Here is a 10,829-nt window from a genome sequence, read left to right on the forward strand (position 1 = left end):
CCAGGCTTTGGCATGGAAAGAACACACTTCAAAGCCATTGTCTGAGGGAGTTCACTTTGAGCTATGGAAATGGAAATTTCCAGCATTCCTCGATGATAATGGGCTAACTCCAAAAGTGCAGTGAAGCTTAACTTTAATTACCAAGGAAGCTGTAGACCCTATTCAAACATTGTTGTCCATTTAAAATCTTTGTAGTGTTATTGCTGATAAAAAAAATGCATACATATGAGGCTTTGCAACAAACTTTCTATTTGAACTTTGTCATTTTTAGAATAGGCCTTTTCTAAACAGATTAAAGAAACAATGAATACAGTTAAAATGTGTACACGCTACGCAGTATTACCATAAATTATGCATTATTTTTTATATAACAATTCTCAATACATTTCCTAATTTAAAATCCAGGACTTTCACATAATTTGCTGATATATAAGTATTTGTCCTTTGTTTACACTTCACAAATGATCTGGCAAAAGCCTGTGTGCAAAACTGTAAACAAATATTGTTGGTTTAACTTAAAAAAGTAAGTAAAAAAATAAATTAAAATTGTAGCATAAAGTAAAAGATAGGAGACTTAAAAATAGTGAATACCCAAATGTTCCCACAAAACACATTTAGACATAGGCCTACTTCACTATATCTGAGGAGGTTTTCCAAATAATTATGTCCTCACTGCAAACCTGTGGACTGTACAAATAATTATTTTAAAAAATAAGTTACCTTATTTTTAAGTTATTTAAAATTATACCTTAAGTTAGTCTTACAATTTTGAGCTTATTAAAATTAAAAAAATTTGAGTTGATACAATGGAGGAAATTGTTTTAATAAATAGAAACTCAAAATATTATTGTATCTGAACCACATAATAAAATTGATAAATCATGAAAGTAGCACAATTTGGCATGTTTCACAGCGTCATCACAAATAAAACACACAATTACCCCATACAAAACCTTTTAATAATATCTGAATAAAGATTGTCGATTCTCAAAAATGTGAATGAAAATGTTTAATTTCAATTAACTCAAAATTTTAAGGCAACCAGGTAACTTATATATTTTTATATAACTTATATATATATATATATATATATATATATATATATATATATATATATATATATATATATATATATATATATATATATATATATATATATATATATATATATATATATATATTTTTTTTTTTACAGTGCACAGGTTTAGTGAGGACATAATAATTTGGAAACTATCCTCAGATATAGTGAAGTAGGCCTGTGGGGACATGTGGGTCTTTATAAGGCTCCTGGTTTTTACATTAAAAATGCTACTATTAACCGTTTTGTGATGTTTAGATATATGGTATAATAAACATTAGTATAAAAACCATTGTGTCCGCGAGTAGTCCTCATTATATGTGTGTGTGTGAATAGGTAAAACGCAACCCAGTGATTGACAATTTCCTGGAGGGAGGTCCCTCCCTTATCATGTGAAATTTCCACTGCTGGGGTTCAGATTGCGCTCGTTGTCACCTATGATGAGCACGTTGTCCGCCTCACACGATGGATTAAACTTGGAGTTGTGAGAAAGTCACCGTTTTGCCATTCTGACTGCTTTACGAAACTGATTTTAAACAGGGAAACAGGGAAGCAATAAAAAACAAGGTAAGGAATCTGCGCGACAATTTTGTGCGTTTGAATAGTTTACTCAGAACGACATTGTTTGGAATAATTCATTTTCAGTCTTAAATATTACTGCGCTTTTATTTTCTCAAGTGTAGGCCTATTTTATTTCCTCAGTTGCTTAATTGTGTTAGGTCCAATTGATTGACAACATGCATGCTAAAAAGTAACGAACGTTATTAAGTTTTCTTTTAACTAAATAGTTTTCAACGTCGTAGACTCGTCTGTTGCGTTTGGGCTTCACTGCCTGGTTAATGAAAAGTATCTGAGTGATAGGCCTACTTTTCTTGTGGCTTGTCGTTTTCTTGTTTCTATTTAAAACATGTTTAGGTATGTATTTACCTAGTTTTGATGGCCCCAACAAAATAAACTGACTATTAAAACTGACTTGATAAAAGTCAGATAAACAATGGTTGGGAGTCTACAATACAAAATTCTCAGACTAAGTAGAAAGTTTCAAATAAAGTAACAATTTAATATCTGGTTTACCAGACAATTATGAGGAAAATTAATTGATAAACCAAGAATAAATGTATATTTACTTTTTCACTTAGCATAAAAGCTGTGATAAAAGTCAGGGAAAGAATGGTTGGGAATTCACAGTACAAAATTCTCAGACTTAATAGAAAGTTGCAAATAAATAACATTTTAATATTTGATTTACCTGGCAGCTTTGAGGAATATGAATGGATAAACCAATAATAAATGCATATTTACTTTTTCACTTAGCATAATGATACGTATAAACCTGCTATTTTATAATGTAAATCACGCCACTTCTTAATCAAAATGGGGCTCTGTGACTACTGACATGATTACATCTGTTGAGACTGTAATTTCTATGATGCAGAGGAATCTTAATAATAGATCCAATAAGTGTTGTAAGCAATACAAATTTAACTAAGAGGCGCAAGCTGGGATGTAAAATGTTTACATGAAATCAAGTCCGTATTAAATTCCTTGAGTAGTTGTCAACGCTGCGTGAAATACTTTGGTCATTTGTTTTCGACAGTTCAAATTAAAAAAAGTAAATTTTGACCACAAAAATGGGTTAAAGATTAAATGTATTACATTTTATCCAATTACAAGTTATCACATCCACCTCTTTACAAGAGCACTGTCATTTAACACATTACTCGGCATTATTATAGTTCTTCCTGTTATTGTCACTACTATTTGTTTAATTCAAAAATCAAAATTCAAGCTCATTTCATTTAAAGGTCCCGTTCTTCACGTGTTTTCGAAGCTTTGATTATGTTTACAGTGTGCAATATAACATGAGTTCATGTTTCGCGAGTAAAAAAAAAAAATATTTTTCACACAATTTACTTATCTGTACAGCGCTGTTTCCTCTGTCCTAAAAACGGCCTGATGATTTCCTTGTTCTATGAAGTCCCTCCTTCAGAAATACGTAACGAGTTCTGATTGGGCCAGCGCTTCCCGTGTTGTGATTGGACAGCAGCTTAGCGCACTTTGCCCGGAAAGGTCTCGCCTCTTACCATAACGGGGGGATGCAAGCGCTGAATGCTCGCTCTTCTCCACGTGGGAGAGCAACAAGACCACGCCCCCTATTTTGCATGTTCTTGTGGGCGGAGGGTTAGGCAACAAATGGTTCTAGTGACGTCATTCAGCAAGGAAGTGCAGGGGTGTAGTCCAAACCGGCCGTTCGCTTAGTGTTGTCACGATACCAAATTTTTGACTTTGATACGATACCAGACTAAAATACCTCGATACCGATACTAAATCGATACCACGGTAAAAACGAACAAAAAACAGATAATATGAATAATATGACAACAGAACTTATTATTCATTGTTTTATTTTTTTTAAACTAAAAATTCACTTGGCCAGCATGTTCCTGCTCTGGTTTTTGACCATTCCCTTCTTTTATTGCTATAATAACTGCATGCCAGTGTGAAGATCTTCACCGAGATCATCATTGTCAATCATGTTATCATTCACTAACCTTTCACTTCTCAACAGGTTGGGATGACCAAAATCTTATTTTATTATACGAGTAATTTAATATTTTTGAAATGTAATTTTATAATTATTATAGATTTTTTATTGTATCTGTTTTTAAAAATAAGCAAAAAAAAAAAATAATGCAAATTACAAACAATATGACAAAAACAGTGCTTTATTTTTTAGCTTCATTAGGTCTATTTAACAGTAGCAAGTCAAGAAACAACTAAAATAATTAAATATAAAACTGCTTAATTAGTCTTCACTCTATAATTTAACTCTACACAGATTCTTAATAAAAATAAATATATTTTAGTTATTTAGCCAAACATGTGGTGGTTTTCTGTTTTATTGTTTGCTTAACATTGATCACAGAATATTAGGTCTGGCTTAAGACCTGCACTGATCTAATTACCTCAGCTGTAGGCTACACGTTCACTAAAGACATATCCAACTGTGTTTACCTCAATACTCCCCAGACCATGCATTTTTACTTATGTTTGACCATTCAAACCCAAAAAATAATCTGCGAAAGAACTGAATGGCGATCGCATATTTATTGTCTGAAAGGCGTGTGCGCGCGCTTCAGGTCAGAGTCCGGCACAACGAGCACGTCCCGCGTTCTCGTAACGCGCGCATATTTCTGTTGCTTTCTTTATCATGCACTGCGCGTATATATTTAACTCTTCTACTACTTCCAATGTTTAGTGACCGGTGGAAGCAGTGCTCTGCACACACGTGTCCTGACACCTGCTGTCAAACATGATCCACACACATTAAGAAATACAGCTCATATTAGCACTGTTCTCCTTAAAGTACCGGTACTATTTAAAGTCCACATCGTACCGTTTTTAATAGCAGGGTATCGCAATACTTTTCTAGTACCGGTATATCGTGCAACACTACGTTCGCTGTAGGCTTTGAAAGGGAATATCTCGCTTGGCATTGAACTCTGAGCTTTATAATTTTACAGGTATTATTTATGCTCCAACAGCAACATTTCACACTAACTAAAGTTTGAAAGATGGAATCGCGAAGAACGGGACCTTTAATTAATTGTTTTAGATTTTATAAAAATGTAGGAGATCTCTTCAAAGATATTTTACACCCATCTAAAAAATGTATGCACATTTTGGCAACCCATTAATTTTGGCGGATGCTAATCTTGTTTCTCCCCCTTTTTTTGTGTAGGCATGATTCAGAGGAGGGAGGTGGTGCTCTCGATCTTGGGGGAGCTGCAGGAGGCCACGGAGTGTGTGGGTCTTGATGCCCTCACTAAAGTTGCTATGGAGGTGGAACAGGCCCTTGCCTCTTTTTGTCTACCTACAGCACTCTGCTCTGAGATCTCTTCATGGCTTGGCATCGACGCGCTAGCTCACAGACTGTATCCGGCGGATGCTCCGGTGGGTTTGCTTCCTCTGGTCTGCAAAGGAGAAGGAAACATGCTGTTTGATGCAGCTAGCATGCTTCTAGTGGGCTCTACAAGCCTGAGTCTGGAGCTGCAGGTCAGGACTGTGGTGGAGATGCTTCTCTGGAAGCGATACTACCTGTGCGGTATGATCGACTCAAAGGTGATGCTGCAGGCAGTTAGGTTTTCTCTCTGTGCCGAGGAGTCTCAGGACATGCTCAATCTGCCGATTCAGGTGCTGGAGGCCATCTTCGACGCAGATGTCAAGGCCTCCTGCTTCCCTGGCTCGTTTGCAAACATGTGGCACGTGTATGCGCTGGCGTCTGTCCTGCAGTGGAACATTTATTCGGTTTATCCCATGTACAATTTAAAGATCCGGCCCTATTTCAATCGACTCATTCGCCCAAGGACATGGTCGAAAGACTCCGAGCCGTTGACCCTTCACATCATGTGGTCGGGCGACCTGGAGGCAGGATTTGTTTTCAAACCAAACAACTTTGTAGCTTTGATTCACGCGAGCGACCTCAAAATCGGAAGTCCCAACAGCGAGCAGCGAATGCCCTCTGTAATGTCCCTGGAGCTTCTGAATCGGGATGCCCAGCTGTCATACTCCAATCTCAAAGACAAGTTCAATATCACCAAGAGCACCTTTTACCGCTGGAAGAGGCAAAGCATCGAGTACCACAAGAAATCGGTGGCCAGATATGAGGCCAAACACTTCTTCTTGACATCTTACAAGCAAGGGAAGCTGATTCCCCTCAGCCAATTTAAAGTGCTTTTCCCAGAAATTCCAAGATCAACATATTATGCGTGGAAGCAAGAGCTTGTGTCCACTTGCAGCATCTCAGGCGGCTCTACAGGGGAGCTGAGTCCCGGTGACAGCACTGAACAGGACTACTGGTCCTCACCGGAAGTCAAGAAGAAGCCCAGCCAAGGGAGCTTTGCTAGCATGTTGGCGTTCAAGTGCGAGAAAATGGAAGGAGAACGGGCCCAAAACCTGGCCTTGATGCAGGAGGCGAAGAAGTGCTTGCAGAACTGTATCGTTGCAAACACTTCATTCCCCTACAGAATTTTCAAAAGAAGGTTTCCAGGCATCTCCAGATCCACATACTACAACTGGAGGAGGGAAGCCATGCTGTTCACACCATTCAAAGAGCTCTCAGGTAGCAGCGAGGAAAGTTCAGATGCTGATAAAACCCAGAGTCCCAGAAGTCAAATGTCCCCTGCTAAGTTTGACAGACAGAAACTATCACCAAGATTGAAGATCTCCAGACGCAAACAAAGGAACATGATGCTGGCATATCACCAGAGGAAAATGGTAAGGGATGAAGCCAAAATGCACATCCGGAGGTCAAAGATGTCCTTTATTAAATTCAAACTCAAGTTCCCTTCAGTGTCCTCCTCTTTCTACTGGCTCTGGAGGGATTCTTTGAATGGGAAAACCAAGAAGCTCGTCATGATGTCTGAGACGGAGGAATCCCAGAGCTTGGCTGTCTTGCCAGAGGTCTTTGAAAAGATGAAGACTCCAGGAATGTTTTCTTTTGATGGGAACATTGATTGCCTGAATGGACAGACGGCTAGCCCCTCCGAATTCATACTGCCTGAATACTCTTTGCCTGACCAGTCCAGTAATGAACATATGTTTGTGATGGATGTCGTGGCACTGGCCAATTTCAAGGCCCAAGCAAAGCTGTTTTTGCAGCAACGCTTTGAAGAAAAATCCTTTCCCACATTCAAAGAGTTCCGGTCTTACTTTCCTCTTACTCCTCGTTCCACCTACTACATGTGGAAAAGGGCTCTGCATCATGGGATGCCATTAATTCATGGCTGAATGCTGTTATTTTCTTCACTGGTAATTGCAACCAAAACTGACACTACTAATTTTTACAGTTCACAATGCAATGTTTCTTTGAGATCAACTTTTTGTTTTTTGTTGAGTCACCCGCATAATTGCAGTTCATGCATCTTAATTATTTGTTCTTTCCCCTTATTTGACCACTTGATTCTAGCTCAAGGACATTTGCGTGTGTGTGAAATTCAGACAGTCTTTGTGTCCACCTCCAGTAAGGGCTGATGGCCCCCAGGCAAAAGGCAGTTCAAAGACATTATCAGGCTCTCTTTTGACCCCCACCCAAATATTTGCAATTTAAATGAGTTCTAAGTTCTGATTAGTTTTATTTTCTTGTCTATTTCTTTTTAATTGGTTTTGATTCTCTTTTTTTATTATTTAGTTGTATACTTTTTTTTGTCGGGTTAAAAAAGTTACAGTGGAGGATTTTTCTTAAAAATGTATATTATTTTAAATTCTTACATTGGAGGGTTCTTTATTTCTTTTTTATACATATATATTTTTATACTGACAATTGAATGTGATTCTGCTCTGGGAAACTTTATGTAGCCAATTTAAAATGAATTCTTTACAATTGAATGTTACAGAATTGTTTTGCACATTGTTTTTGACCATGTTTCAGTTTACACATGTCCTTTTTTTTCTTGCTGCTAAAGGTGTGAATATTTTACAGTCTCTGACTGATAGTGTTTTCTGAAGTTGTGTTCAACTACCTAGCTGTTTTTTCCCCTTCACGTGTATGGTGTTCTGTAACTTTTGGTTTAAACTTGTCTAAAAAAAATTACACAAGTTCACAATGTGCTCGTTGGATCACTTTGCTGAATGCACAAAGCTAATTTTGTTAATTTCATCATGTCGAGCATCTCATGTTTGAGACCAATTGCTCTGTGCAATAAAATCTGGTTTATGCCCACTGTTTTCTTTTTTAGGTTAGTGTTTATAAGCATAATAACTTTCATAAATTAGCCACTTAGTGTTGAGGTTATTTGTTAATAAAGATCTGTGTTATAGTTGAGAAAGGTGCTCTGGGGTTGATTGACTTCAAATTAGGCAGACCATTTATTCCAACAGCACTTGTGAAGTTATGGTTTAAGAGTTGGACAGTAATAAAGTACATTTACTTGAGTACTGTAACTACTTTAAAGGGTTAGTTCACCCATACTGTCCATGTCCAGAAAGCTAATGAAAACATCATTAAAGTTGTCCATATGTGACATAAGTTAGTTAATTAGAATCTCATGAAGCATCGAATATACATTTTGGTCCAAAAATCACAAAAAAAACTATGACTTTATTCAGCATTGTATTCTCTTCCCTGTTTGTTTTCAGTCCTCAAATGAAGATTCAAATGGTCATGAATCAGCGTATTGATTCATGATTCGGATTGCCAATGTCATGTGATTTCAGCAGTTTAACATGCAATCTGAATAAATCATAAAATCAATACGCTGATTCATGACCATTCAAATCTTTATTTGAGGATTAAGAATCAAACAGGGAAGAGAAGACAATGCTGAATAAAGTCATAGTTTTTTTTTGTGATTTTTGGACCAAAATGTATTTTCAGTTAGATTCTAACTAACTGATGTCACATATGATGGACTATTTTGATGATGTTTTTATTACCTTTCTGGACATGGACAGTATAGTGTGCACACACTTTCATACGCTCTCAGACTAAATATAAAGATGTGTTCTGAAGAGTCATTAATGACATCAATTTAATTTCTGGGTAAACTAACCATTTAAGTTTACTGTTTGATTATCTGTTTTCTGAATAATTATAGGACTCCACTACATTTGAAACTCAAATTTGTAAGTCGTTACTGTGTAGCCCCTTTAAAAGGCAGTGGATGATTTTTTTCCCCTTTAAAACTTTTTGTTGTTGTTGTTGCATATAGCCTATCACTAATCACTCTTGTAGGATCAAAAGAAGTTCAATGATTTAAAAGCATTTATTGAACACTGATCAGTTGATGACAAAATAAAAGGTGGTTCCTCAGCATTTAAATATTGAGAATTCACCAGTGTGAGTGCCCGTGATTACCACCAGAGGGCACTCCAACTAGGACTGTCATTCTATCACAGACTACATTACCCATAATCCTTTGGCTGGACTCATTAGCACTCACTGTTTACAACTGTGTCTCATTACCTCTGCCTATACCATGTTCACGCTGTCATTCATTTTTTGAAAAACGGTGACAACACGGACGCTGTGCCTGTACTGAATTTTAGTGTATTTAATCTACTTAAATGTTATATTTAGTCAACTTAAACTAAACCAACTCAGATGTGACTAAATCTAAACGGAATTTTAGTCAAAACTACATCAACGGTTGCTGTCAAAATGAACACTGGTATGAAGTATGGTGGCTCAAAACATTTTTTTATGGATTTGCCCGCCATAGCCTTGTGGATACACAGCAAACACATAGGTAAAGTTTGACAATGATGTTAGTTAGCATGCAAAAACGTAGCTAATAATGTTAACTGACGTCCTTTCAGATATATGTTTAGCATAATCTTGTCAAAGAAGCACAATGTAGAAACCTTTCTTTTCTGTGATTTCGACTTTGATTAGAGCTTTGTAACTCTTAAACAAGTAGCCTATATGAACGAGTTCAAGGTCATATGCTAGCATGTCAGATTGAGCATCACTGACTGGCTTAAACCACCATGATGGTGCCGTGCATTCATACAAGAATGCAACAAGGGGCGGCAGTGGCTCAGTGGTTCATGTAGGTTGTCTACAAACCAGAAGGTTGGTGGTTCAATCCCCGGTTCCACCTGACCAAGTGTTGAAGTTTCCATGAGCAAGACACCCAACCCCAGCTGCTCCCGACGAGCTGGATGGCGCCTTACATGGCTGACATCTCCGTCGGTCTATGAATGGGTGAATGTGAGGCAAAAAAAATTAAAGCGCTTTGGATAAAAGCACTATATAAATGCAGTCCATTTACCAACAATAATCAAATAATTAATTTACTTGTACTTTTGATACTTACTTACTTCTTAAAGCAAGTTTCTGTAATTTTACTTAAGTAAATATCTTTACAATTTTGTTCTTATAAACTTCTAATAAACAGTGTAATATTTTGACCAGTAGTACTCTTACTTAATGGAGTTGAATTGAAATTAGCCCAATATTGGGTTTGAGAAAATCTTTTCATAATATCAACTTGACATTTTTCTCAAGGTTTGTTTTTACAAATGAGAGAGAGAGAGAGAGAGAGAGAGAGAGAGAGAGAGAGAGAGAGAGAGAGAGAGAGAGAGAGAGAGAGATGGTATGATTCTTCCAACACTGTGTTGTAGTACTAGAAACTGACCGGTCTTAACCATTTAGACCATTTTTTGAAGGTCTTGTCTTGGTCTCGGACTTAGAGGACTTAGGATTTTCAGCTACAAGGATATCACTAAATTGCTGGTGCATTGTCTGATTTCACATCTTTAATGTGATTTGATGTAAAACTTACAGCTTAAAATGCAATCAATAACTTCTTTGTAATGCGATTTCTTTTGTTACTATGCTGTCTGGGTTCAAAATCAATGCAGCATTGTCTCAAAAATGCCAAAATTAAAATAAATGGCCAGAAAATTCTTAATATAACCTATATAATTAAGCAATATCACAAGAGGAAGAGAGCTGTTTTCATGAATTACAAATTTCGTGATTACAAATTATATTGATTTATACGAACGTTCAATAAACAAGAATTTAATATTAAATGACACGTTTTAGACACTGTCTTTGCTAATTTGCCAACATTTCATTATTAAATGAATCAGCTGCTTTGAACAAATCGGTTGAATAAATGATTCTGTGAATGTTAAATTATGTTAATGTTTTAATGTTAAATTAATCTAAACATTATTTATGGGTAATATAAGGTGTAAATGCAACTTCTGTGCCATTAATTGTATTGTCAGTGGTTTGACTGAT

General features: G+C 36.6%; 1 protein-coding gene across 1 annotated transcript; it reads left to right on the top strand.

Annotated features, from left to right (window-relative positions):
- Nucleotides 1-1,484: 1,484 nt before the first annotated feature.
- On the top strand, nt 1,485-7,800 carry vrtn (vertebrae development associated). Its single transcript, XM_067418588.1, has 2 exons — nt 1,485-1,645; nt 4,821-7,800. The coding sequence occupies exon 2, from the start codon at nt 4,823-4,825 to the stop codon at nt 6,866-6,868; it is 2,046 nt and encodes a 681-aa protein (XP_067274689.1). The 5' UTR covers nt 1,485-1,645; nt 4,821-4,822; the 3' UTR covers nt 6,869-7,800.
- Nucleotides 7,801-10,829: the final 3,029 nt, after the last annotated feature.

Source organism: Pseudorasbora parva, chromosome 15 (assembly GCF_024679245.1).
Source record: "Pseudorasbora parva isolate DD20220531a chromosome 15, ASM2467924v1, whole genome shotgun sequence".
NCBI classification, from domain to species: domain Eukaryota; kingdom Metazoa; phylum Chordata; class Actinopteri; order Cypriniformes; family Gobionidae; genus Pseudorasbora; species Pseudorasbora parva.